At 46.7% G+C, this 12804-nt stretch overlaps 1 protein-coding gene across 1 annotated transcript in view; it reads right to left on the bottom strand.

The window, feature by feature from the left end:
• Positions 1–12804, bottom strand: part of CLSTN2 (calsyntenin 2) — a 397891-nt gene that overhangs the window by 104393 nt on the left and 280694 nt on the right. The window contains exon 6 of the mRNA XM_047100142.1: positions 1742–1927. Within this exon, the coding sequence (XP_046956098.1) occupies positions 1742–1927 (186 nt within the window). The remainder of the gene's footprint in view (positions 1–1741; positions 1928–12804) is intronic.

Here is a 12804-nt window from a genome sequence, read left to right as displayed (position 1 = left end):
GGCACGGGTCGAGTTGACTTATAATCCAGGTGCATGGGGAGCGAAAGGGCATATTCATTCAGAGTAAGATGTCTGAGATGGCTTCTCTGCACGTGGGCTGGAGGCAGTTTGCTGAATACTGTGGGCCCCTTCCATCCATTTTTGCAGGAGCTGTCTGGAATATTGAAGTTGTGATGTTCTCCCCAGCCTACTGCATTGTTCTGGAGAAGCCCCATTCCCGCAGGCCTTCCTGACAGCCTGGTGACATGATAAATGGGACATAGCCTAAAGAGGGTCCATTCCACATTCACTTCTAAAATTTGCACCTGGTTCTTTGGGCAAGAGCAGGGTGGGTGAAGACGTGTGTGTGTATGTGTGTGTGTGTGTGTGTGTGTGTGTGTGCGTGCGCATGAGTGCATGTGTGTGTGTGTGCACAGCAATGTTGAGGGAGGGAAACTGTCCCAGCAATAGTAGTGGAGGGGTCACCAGGAGTGGATGGCAGCCTGCATTGTATCTAGGAGGGTCCTTTTCCTTTTGTGGAGATATAGTTACCCCCAAATACAGGTCTAGTCTAAGAGCAAGCTCTTTTCTAAGCTCCCCGCAGCACAGCTGGGGAATCAAATGGGAGTTCCTGAATATTCTTGGTGAGAACACGAGACAAACGAAATATATGTCGCCCACCTCACCCCAAGGCCCATCAACACATCAACGGTCTGGTTTACCAAGCACATGGGACCATTCCCACTGTACTGAGCACTCCACAGGCTGACTGAAGAGATTTACAATCTAGCTCCCAAGGCCTGGCCTGTCTCCTCAAGATATTGAGCTAAGCAGCCTTCATTCAGGTAGAACTACGTCCAAATTCTGTCTCTGTCACCTTCTAACTGGGATCGTGAGCAAGCCATTTTTCCTCTCTGGGCCTCAACTTTCCCATCTTTAGAAATGGATGAATAACAGCCTCCTCGCACTGAAGATGAGAGAATTAAATCAAGCGATGCATGTGAAGAGCGTAGCAGGTGCACAAAGTTGCTGCTCGGTAAAGTGGTTTCCTTGTGCAGCACCTTCATCAGTCTCGCTTCCTTGCTCTTGGCAGCTCCTTTCCTGTGGCTTCGCCTCACAGAGGCAGTGGGTTCTTTCTGTCACACCGGGACACCTTCACCTGGGCCACCTCCGCCCCCACGTCAGCTCTTCTTCTCTGGTGTGGGCGGCCAGGATGGCTTTACTGGCATGCCACCTAAGCTGTCACATAGGTCCCATGCTTGGCCTGGGTCCCTGGCTTGGTTTAATGCTTTGTTGTTGCAGCCTTAAAATTCTTACGAGTTTCTGAACAAGAGCCCCACATTCTCACTTAGCCTGGGCTCTGCAAATTATGAGGGGGTCCCTTGGGAGAGGAAACTGACCGCTCCCCGAGTGATAAGACACCACCCTTCACCCTGGCCCCTGATCAGGTGCCTCTTTCAAATCAACACAGTGGAACAGACCCCGTGTTTCTTCAGGCTCCACGGTAGGTTGTCTCAAGTGCATTGTGTCATTAATTGCTGATGAAGAGAGGAGGCTTTGTCCCATGCCTTGCCCACAGCCACACAGTTGGTAAATGGTGGGACCTGGTCAGGTGTGCCCAGTGCCCAGACCTGTGCCATCTGAACCCCTAATCATAGTAAGTAAACTTAATAATCATCCAGGAGGTATATATGCCGATGCGGTTGGCAGGGGCTAATTCTTTCATAATATAAGATATGCTTTGTATATCATTTTTACCCACCACACAATTTCTGAAGGGATCTCTCAGAGTAGGTCTCCCGGTCGCAGCCCTTGCCGATGTAATTGGTCTGTAGCTCCGTGGTGATCTGGATGGAGGACACGGCCCCGTCGCACGTCTCCAGGTGGATGCTGGGGAAAAGCGGCACGCTCCCTGAGCCAGGCTGATACTCAATCCTCTTGGTCCAGTCTGAATAAATGAGGAAAACATTAAAGGCAATCAGGTATGGCCAGTTCTGATGGAACACGGTCTTTGAAAATGTGAATTTGTTCCAATGCAATTGACATCTTAGGGAATGACTTGAGGATAATGGGAATTTCACATTTGCCTAGGCAAAATCTCCTACTGGAGAAACACTAGGCGAATGCAGAAAACGGCAGCCAGCTGAGCTGAGTCAGGTAGGAATGCACAAAACACGCCCGTGGACACACCTCCAGCACCTCTCGGTGCCGCAGCCCACTATGCGTTATAAGCCACATCCACCTGCACCTGCAGTTGCAAATTTCCATCCCATCCAGAGAGCCCTGCGTCCGTCCCGCCACAGTACTGCCCCAACTGCCACCCTCCCCCGTCCTCTCTACATACAAACACCAGGTCTTTTCAAGGGGAAGTGCCGTGCTTATTGTAGTACTAATATATTTCTGAACCCTTTAACGTGTGTAAAACTGTGCTAATATTTTTTTCTTTGTGCCCTTTTTATCTGTCACCGATGACATTTCTGAGTGTTATGCCCCTCGCTCCCTGTTCCCCATTTTGTCTAGCGGGGTGCTTTTTAGGAACGCGTATGTCTTGTCACAAAATATGAGAGCACAGTAGTTCAGGATTACTTGGGGTCATGAGGTGGGGAGCGAGGATTCTTTCCCAAGCATTCAGGACCGTGGCTCACTTAAGGAGGGCTGATGGTCTTATGACTTCTTTTTAGAGGAAAAATAATTTGGAGGTGATCAAGTGTTGGAGGGGAACAAAACCACGATCAAAATGGCACCACACGAAATAGAGCAATCAACGAAAATAAACACCAAGAGAGAGTGTACACATGAATTGACCGGAACAGCAAAAGCAGCAATTGAAAGAGCAGAGTCCAGGCAATGCTCACACTGACCGGCAACAGTTCTTGCTGACGAGGCAGGCATACCACGCTCTGTGAGGACACATGTCTGAGAGGTCTGTTCGACCCTAAGCCAGACGTGTGGGTAGAATCAAGGAATGTGACCTATGGCTACTATTAGTTTATGAATCGCAAATGTTTGTCACACAGAACCTTGCTAGAAGGTATCCTTTTGCTGAAGCAGAAATAAAAAGCTATGACATTGCCTGCGCTCACCTGTGAGAAACTGAGAAAGCCTGGCCTGAATGGGTCAGTGTTCTTCACAAGTGCCCAGTGGGCCACTGGCTGCCATCTTTAGCAATTCCAGGGGAGGGGCCAGATGCCTTTGTTCACTGAGCATGCGTTTGTTCAGGGTTTCCATGTCCTAGGCTCTGTTTGGAGCATCAGGGATGCAGCAGTGGAGTCAGGAAAGGTCCCTGCCTTGTGGAGCTGGGGTGAGGGGTGAGGGTTGGGGGGAGGGCTGTGCTATTCTATCTGAGAGGGTGAGTGTTATAAAAGGAAAAGTCGTGACAGAGAGAGACGCTTTAGATGGAGAGAATTCTGGTTTGAGCTGAGGTCTGAATGTCAAGGATGAACGTATGTGGGAAGATTCAGACAAGCAGGTCAGAAGCAGATGCCCCAGTGATCTTGGTTTGACTCTGCCTGGTCAGGAAGTTCTTGGGCAGGTTAATGAAGGTCTCCAAGCCTTAGGCACCTCATCAATAAAATAGGACACAATCATTGCACGGATCTCAAGTGTGGACTTGGAGTGAGGACTGAGGGCTTCAAGTGTGCATGGCATGCAGGAAAGGAAGGAGATGTTCAGTCCAAGGGGACAGGTGTCCCCTGCATTCCATTCCGGATAACCATGGAATCTGAGTTTAGGTCTGATTTTCTCAGAGTGTGCCATGAGCAGAGACTGCACACAGGGTTGTGAGGCTGGTCACCAGGAACTTACCACAGGAGGATATTTGGATAGGGACTTCATGCGAAACGGAATGTACCTGATTGCATGCTTTTCCTCAGAGCCCCCAGGAACTGTGTCTGGCCTAGCCCATCACCTCCTGGAGGATGAGATCATGGAGCTGCTCTGAGCCATGCTCCAGAGGCCCCAAGTTCAATTAAGATGAGCCGCTGGAGGACAGGAAGTCCTGTCAGATGCATCTGAAGGTCATAGAGCTGTCAGAAGCAGTCCACACCTGACAAGCCTTGAGTCTTAGGTACAATGTTTCATGCCTCTGTGCAGTTGATCATGCTGTTTTTTCTATAGAGAGCTCCCTTTCTATCCCTTTCTGTTTTGTTAACTCCATGCAACCTTTCTGACTTTCTCTAGTCTGGGTAGATACACTCCTCTGTGCTCCACAACACCCTCAGCCTTCGACACAGCATTAGACTCCAAGCTTCATGGTTCCTCCGAGTCCCCCTCACGCTCCATGCCCGGTGCCTGGCACAGAGTAGATGCTCACTCGATGTTGGTAGAAAGCGTGAATGAATCCTGTAGGGTTCAGTTGTGTGCTTGCCTCCCCCAGCACCTGGATGCTCCTTAAAGGCAGGGATTGCTATGTTTATTTTTGATGACGCTACATCCAGGTCACAGCGCAGGGCGGACCTGGGGAGCCACAGATACCTAGCCGTGACTGCTGCCGTGGCAGCCTTTCTTGAGCCACAGAAAGAACTTGTGGCCTATCTGCCCCGTTGCCGGTACTGCCCCTGGTTGACCCCGACCTCAGTCCTACAGAACCACCTAGCCTGACAGCAGCCCATAACATGTTCATTTTTGTTTGTTTGTTTCGTTTTGTTCTCAGGCAGGAAGCTGGGCCAGAACTGATGATGGAACAGTCTCCCTCCTGATAACAAGAAACGGCATCAAGGAGGAGGAGGCCTTTTTCCCTTCCCTGCCACACCCCTCTTTCCCTGGATCCTCCCTTTCTTTAGAGATGCAGCTAGAAAGATGGAGAAAATGGTTTTGTGTAGCAGGCCTTGGTGTGAGTCTCAGGGACCAGTTTTTGAGGTTCTGCTGCTTCTGCTGGTAGAAGCTCCTCCCACATTGCCTCCTTCTGGAAGTCTCTTCATTGGAGAAGCCCAAGCCATCCATGGTATTGATTCCCTTTACTCTGGGGGCGCTGCAGCTATCTAGATATTTTGGTGGTTATCTTTGATGAGACATTCTACCTCAGGTCCTTTTTAGAAGGAATGAAAATAAAGAAGCAAATAAATATTGAAGGGAAGGTGAGTGGAGGCACAGGCCGAGTAGAGGGTTCATTCCTCTCCCCATCCCCTGGCAGGGGTGAAATTTCCTCTTTGGGAAGAAATCAGGTACAAAAGACAGTTGGGAACATCACATCTGCAGCTGCTTTGGTGACCTCATGAGGCTTGCTTTTGAGGGTTTACGAGGAGCAGGCAAATTTGCAACCATATAATAAAAGAAATCGATGAAGCTTTCTGAGCGTAGTGTCCTTGAGAGAGTGGGCAGCTCGCACAAACATCTTTCATTTTTCAAGAAGGAATTTGGGATGGGGAATGAGAGAGCAAAAGGCAAATCATCAAATTCAGCCTCTGTCACGTGAAATGTCTATTCATCCTCATTTCCTGGAGGTCGGATAGCAAGATGGTTAAGACTATGACCTCTAAATTCAGTGTGCCTGAGTTCAAACCCCACCCTTACTCCTTCCCGCAAAATGTTTACCTTCTCTGAGCCTCAGCTTCCTCTTATGTGAAAGTGGTGCCTACTACCCAGGATTTGGGAGGGACTAAATGCAGACTCGTTTTAGCACCAAACACAAGGGTTATTTTCAATAGATACATTATTGTTAAATTATCATTTATTCAATAGCACTTATTGCAGGAACTAAAAGGACGTACAATTATTAAGCACCTACAAGGTGCTAAGCACTTCTACATCTATTCTTTTGTTTGGTTCTCCCAACAGCCCAGTGATTAGTAACTTAATTGTGCAGATGAGAAAGCCATGGTTGACAGCTGGTATGACTTGCCCAAGGCCATGCAGCTCTTTCGCAGCAGCTCAGCCATGATTCTGAGGATTTGCCAGGAGGGAGAGCAAGTGTAATTTTTACAGATTCATTTTTGAATGTTTGATTTATACTGATAGATAGATAAAGATATAGACATAGATATAGATATACAGATATAGACAGATCTGTCTATATAATGTATATTTTATATATTATATATACATATATATTATATATATTAATATATAATACATATATTATATATACATATATATTATATATAATACATATATTATATATACATATATATTATATATAATACATATATTATATATTATATAACACATACATATTATATATAATGTATATATAATATATATACTTATATGTATGTGTATATATAACATATATTATATATAATATATATATAAAAATATATTTTATATATATATATATATATATATATATATATACACTCAGACTCCTGAGTCTCCACTGCCTCACCTGCAGATTCAAGTTAGTTACTCCTCATGGGCTTGTTATGAGCATTGAAGGCCAGGGGCCCAACACAGTTGAAGCCCTTAGCCTTACTTAAATTGTGAGTTGAAGACTCACAATAGGAAAGTGTCACACCCTGCTTTACAAGCTTCCCACACTTCTCTGAGCTGTCCTGCTCGGAAATAAAGTCTTTCCAGTTTGTAAAGGACCTGGAGACTGGTTTATGAACTGTGGTTCAATTTTTTTCTTAAGTGAAGAGAAAGGAAGCAGACTACCTCTTGTTTTGATAAATCAGGCTCAATTACCTCATAAGTATTCCTGGAAAAGCTAACAATAGAATGCCTTTAGGAATTAAACTCCTTCCTCCTGGATTAAGGATTTAGAAACATAATGATTTTATTATAATTCCTGCTAAATTTGGGGAACACATGTTTCTTATCAGGAGAATATTAACCACTTGGGACTCTCATATTAGATGCCTAGAGGTGGAAAAAAGCAAATCTGAGACTTCTGGACAGTACAGGCGTTGGGGGTTCTTGTAATCCAAGACATTCAGAATTGTTCCCCTTCTGGGCTCAGAAGTGACACCGAAGGATGAAAAGGAAAGACACAGGTCTGTCAAAACACGCTTCTCTCCTTGACTGTGTGCTCGTGGGCCTGCAGCTCTTTGTGGCCTCAGCTGAAGAAGCATCAGGTGTTCTAGAAAATTGCTGGATTCATGCAAGGTGAGTGGCTGGATGTGGGGGTGCTGGAGCGTGGGAGGGCAGGAAGGGGTGGCCCCCTGCACAGGATTGTTCAGGCAGCTGACATTCTCACATTCTCTGCAGGCATCGGCCATCTGGTGTCTTTGAGGACTTTCTCCAGGAGATAGGTAACTTTGAGCTGGGCACCGAGGGACTTCCTTTCCTACTGGGAGAAGCTAGGGAGGTACTTTTGCTCAGCAGCAAGCACCTTTATCCCCAGGACCACCCAGTGCATCTGAATTGGGGGTGGGTTAGGAAGTAGAGAGGGCCTGGCAAAGTAAGTAGAGGTCAGATGATGAGGGTGAGCGGTTTGGGTTTCACCTTAAAGCTAGTGAAGAGCCTTAAATGGGTGTTTAGTAAGGACATAAAGTATCCAGATTCTGCTTTTTTTTTTTTTTTTTCAACGTTTATTTATTTTTGGGACAGAGAGAGACAGAGCCTGAACGGGGGAGGGGCAGAGAGAGAGGGAGACACAGAATCGGAAACAGGCTCCAGGCTCCGAGCCATCAGCCCAGAGCCCGACGCGGGGCTCGAACTCACGGACCGCGAGATCGTGACCTGGCTGAAGTCGGACGCTTAACCGACTGCGCCACCCAGGCGCCCCTCCAGATTCTGCTCTGAAAACATTTGGCAGCTGGATTACGTCTGGTGTTCATTTTCAGAGCATTAGAGCACTCCTGATTGCCACCTCTTAATCCATGCAGAGGGCCACCCTCCGACAGGGTCACACAATGAGGAATTAACTTCAATTCAATTAGATTCAATTTAATTAAATTCAAGATTGTTAACCCTGCAGCTGGACAGACTCGGGTTTGAACCCTGGCTCTGCCACTTCTTGGCTGTGTAGCCTTGAATAAATCACTGAACCTCTCTGAGTCTCATTTTGCATCTGTAGAATGAAGATAACCCCCGGGAAAGTTGCTTTGTGGAATTGGGGGAAAGGTATGAAAAGCAGCAGGCACAGAGAGCTACTGTTATTACTACTACTATCATTCTTGTATCATTCTTACCATTTTTCAGTTGCCAGGTCTTTACTGAGCACCTACTGTGTGCCAGGCAGAGCCCTAGACATGGGAGGCTGAGGAGTAGGACTCATAGCCCCTAACTGGATGGTTCACAGTGAAGGCAGCAGCCACAGATAGCAGCCAGATTCTAGGCAGACAGAGGAACAAAGAGCAGGTCCCAGGGAACAGAGAAGAAGTAAATTACGCTGAGTAGTAGAGAGATCAATGGAGCCTCCCTGGAGGAAGTGACCTGGGCATTTGTTTTAATATAGGTTTTATTTATTTAAGTAAGGTAAGGCGAACAGATCAGGATTCTGTTCCATTGAACAGATCGTTTGTTACACTCACAGATCCCAAGGAGTGGGGCTATGCCAAGTCACTGAGGGCATGGGGAGGAGCAATGCGGTCAGTCGGGAGGCAGAGGAGGGGGAAAACTGTGGGCATGGGCCTTTATTGTGGTTTCCAAGGGAAGGAATGGGCAAAGCATGGTAACCAGGTTTAAGAATGCCAAAAATGCAGTCTTATAAAGCGGGTGGCTCAGTGGGTTAAGCGTCTGACTTTGGCTCAGGTCATGATCTCACGGTTCGTGGGTTCAAGCCCTGAGTCGGGCTCTGTGCTGACAGCTCAGAGCCTGGAGCCTGCTTGTGATTCTGTGTCTCCCCCTCTCTCTGCTCCTCCCCCACTCATGCTCTGTCTCTCTCTCTCTCTCAAAAAAAAAAAAAAAAAAGACTGCCCAAAATGCTAGTTTGTGTAATTTCAGCAGCTTCTGGTATACAGGGGCTGTCCCTTGTTGTCTGCTACTGGCCCTGGGGTGGTTAGGGCAGATAGATGGTGATAGATGGTGGCACAGGGTATGAGAGCCCAATAAAGAGGGTGATTAGGGGAGTATGGGTTCTGGATTGGTTGGTCTGCATTTGAAAAGCAAAAGGGTAAGTTGTTTCCTATCTCTAGGAATTGGCTAGCCCTGATGGGGAGTCCCTCCAGGGTCAGCAGGGCCCCAGTTATCAAAACATCAGAATATAGACAATAAAGGCATGGTTAATGCAGAACTGCAGAAGGAGGGGGAAAGCCAGAAAGCAGAATAGAATCCCAGGATGTCTCCACCATGGCCTTGGGGCTTCTCAAGGCCAAAGGAAGCTATTTAGATGGAAGGAGGCTATTTAGATGGTACCCACCACCCCAATCTACAGCTCAGCAGCCTAGCCATGACTCAGAAAGGGTCAGACCTGTGTGAGTCATGGGGTGTCCTCCAGGGGGCGTAGTGTCACATGGGCCAGAACTTCTGTAGAGTAGGGATCTTCTGTAGAGTAGGTAATACTGAGAACAAACTGAGGGTTGTTGGGGGGTGGGGGAGAGGGGAAAGTGGGTGATGGGCACTGAGGAGGGCACCTGTTGGGATGAGCACTGGGTGTTGTATGGAAACCAATTTGACAATAAATTATATGTATAAAAAAATGGGAAAAAATGAAAAAAAAAGTTAAAAAATGAAAAAAAAAAACCCCAAAGATTCTTCCAAGGCCTTTGTAAAATGGTAACAAAAGCTGACTTCTGAGACTCACCTTCTCTCCCCTCTCCCCACGTGGCTCCTGGGGGTGAGTTCTTCTGTGCCCTCGCCTGGCTTTGGGTAGGGCCGTGATGACACTTAGACAACAGAGTGTGAGACCCTCCTCTGTTAACCAGCTATTGCACGCTGGGCCAGATACTCTGCCTCAATTTCCTCAAGTAAAATGAGGGGAGATTACAACCACATCTCCTGGGGATGTCGTGAAGATTAAGTGAGACAATACAGGTGGGAGACTCGGGACTTTTGCCAGGCCCACCTGACTCCAAAGCCAAACCCCAGAAAGAATTCCTTGCTTTTCTGAATTCTTTTTCTTGTTACATTTCCTGAACTGCTGCTATAGGTCTGTAGCTATGGGGAGGGACATTCAGCTGGAAGGAGACAGGAGGAGGTGAGGAATCAGTGAGGCGGGACATCCAATCCTGGCTCTAAGTTTAGCTTCGTGCTGAGAAGGGCCTTGTGCTTGCTTTATTTTTTAATTCTTTTAGGTTTATTTATTTGTTTAGAAAGAGAAACAGAGAATGAGCAGGGGAGGGACACAGAGAGAGGGGGAGAGTGAATCCCAAACAGGCTCAGCACTGCCAGCCCGAAGCCCGATGTGGGGCTTGAACTCATGAACTGTGAGATCATGACCTGAGCCAAAACCAAGAGTTGGACGCTTAACCGGCTGAGCTACCCAGGCACCCCGCCTTGTACTTGCTTTAATGCTCTGCTGTCCCTGTCTTGAAATTCTAAATAATTTTCACACAAGAGGCCCTCCATTTTTATTTTCATCTGGGACCCACAAATTATGTAACTGGTCCTGCCTTTCAGCTAAATAGCCTTGGGCATGTTCCTTAACCTTTCAGAGCCTCAGTTTCTTCATCTGCAGAATGGGGATTGTTGTTATCCACCCTAAAAGGAGGAACCCGGGCCTTGGGGTCACACCTAAGTGTGAATCCTGGGTCTCCCACTTGATACCACATACGGTGGGCTGGTCATCTCCCTCTCTGCCTGAGCAGGCAGACACTGGTTATATGCTCACCTAATGCAGAGCTCTTGATAGGGTTTGTTCAGATAATAAATGCAAACCACTGGGGCGCCTGGGTGGCTCAGTCGGTTGAGCGTCCGACTTCAGCCAGGTCACGATCTCGCGGTCCGTGAGTTCGAGCCCCGCGTGGGGCTCTGGGCTGATGGCCCAGAGCCTGGAGCCTGCTTCCGATTCTGTGTCTCCCTCTCTCTCTGCCCCTCCCCCGTTCATGCTCTGTCTCTCTCTCTCTGTCTCAAAAATAAATAAACGTTGAAAAAAATTTTTTTAAAAAAATAAATGCAAACCACTTAGCCCTGTGCCCGACATAGAACAGGCCCCTACACAATTTAATAGGCATTAAATTACATGGCTTTCTCTTCTCCAATTAAAAACAATTACACAGGCACAATTTACAAAGAAACAAAAACACAAACTCTCTGAACTCAATTACAAATATAAGGAATCCTCTCTCTTCCTTTATTACTGACCCCTTTCCATTTACTATATTTTACTTTCACAAAGTCAGATCATTTTATTACCTTTTAATTCTTACTAAAAAGAGATATCTTAATTAACTATAAAAGAGAACACGGGAGGGGAAAAACACCGCTGTGCCCACCCATATCCCCGGTTAAGCCTCAAGGCTTTGCCTCTGCCTGGGTGTTCAATTCCTGCCCTTCCTGTGGCTGGTCCTCCTCTGCCTCCAGGCTTCAACTCACTCATGACTTTGTAAGGCCTTCTCTGCCTCACCTTGATGACCAGCACCTCGCTTCCACATAATCCCTGCCTGTCCTCCCCTCTGGAGAATTATTTACTTATTTGTTTCTGGCCCATTTCTGCTCTGGAGCATACCTATACATCACTGCAGTGCCTGGCCCATAACAGGTGCTCAGTAATGAGTGATTAGGTATATGGAAACCAACACACGCACACACACACACACACACACACACACACACGCACACACACTCCGATTTCGCTGTCAGAGGTGAGGAAGGCAATCATATGCATTCAGGGAACCCTCGTTGCTGACCATGTAAGACTGCACACCTTGCCTGTCTATCATCCACCCAGCCCCCAGCCAGCCCCCAAATGACAGACTGCCAGGCATTAAAGTGGAAAAATTCGAGACGTGGCTGCTGTGTGTATGTGTGTGTCCATATGTGTGCAGGCACACACCCCAGCCTGAATGTGAGTGTCTGAGGGCAAGTGTATATAATGATGAAAGTGCATTGACATATGGCTCCAGCTCTGGAAAACTTCATGTATTTTCAACCCTTTTAATACCTCCCTCACCCTTGCGACATCACGATAAATGCCAAATGAAATAGAAATTTGTCCTCAAATTGTGTCCTGCCTATGAAGTTCTCTCTGGTTTCCTGATGGCAGAGGGGTTTCAATTTTGTCTCAAATTCACACTGTGACTCGTTGGCCTGAGAAAACCCTCACATCTCCACCAGGGTGATCTCAGAGTCATGTACATAAACACTTTCAGGCCTTACTCTGGGAACACCTGGCAAACTGTAGACAGCTTTCTGCACAACAGCTTCTGGTTGCAGCCAGCAGCTTCTATCATACCCTCTTCCCAGCCTGTCAGTGTCAACCAGGAGAGACCACGCCACTAGGCAAGGACCATGGAGGGAGGCTTGCTGAGCAGACTACATTGGAAAGATGATCCAAACCATTTTAGATTTTGTGGAGGGTGAGGGCAAGGCCATGTTGCCAGAACAATGCTACTGTGGTCTGCAGACTGGTGTGGTCCCTGAACTGCTTGTTATGTCTGTCATGAGGTCAGTAGAGAAATCAACAGTAAGCATTTAGAAACTTTTCTAGCAATTTGGCAGAGGAAGTTTATGTTTGTTGAATCTAATAAAAATAAAATTTGGGTTTAGAGTTTGAATGTCTTAGCTGTTTATTTCATTTCCCCAGAAATTTGTTTCTATTATATTTTTATAAAGTTCTGGTCCACAAGTGATTGGGGAAAAAAAAAAACCCTGGTTCTTCACCACAGATGATTTAAGAAGCATGCTTCTAGATTATACCCTATTTTAATAGTTTCCTAAAACTTACTTCCAAAGGCTTTATATCTAGAAGGAAGTACTTCAGAGCATTGTAACATTTTACCCTCCACATGCAAAGGGCCATTAAGGCTTCCTGCTTCTGAATTTTAGATGGCTACCAAGATCAAGGTC

Source organism: Lynx rufus, unplaced genomic scaffold, assembly GCF_022079265.1.
Source record: "Lynx rufus isolate CCGP_SWC_20201006 ecotype Redwood Valley unplaced genomic scaffold, mLynRuf1.p SCAF_5, whole genome shotgun sequence".
Lineage (NCBI taxonomy): Eukaryota > Metazoa > Chordata > Mammalia > Carnivora > Felidae > Lynx > Lynx rufus.
The sequence above is the reverse complement of the archived record's forward strand: the minus strand, read 5'-3'. Positions and strand labels throughout refer to the sequence as shown.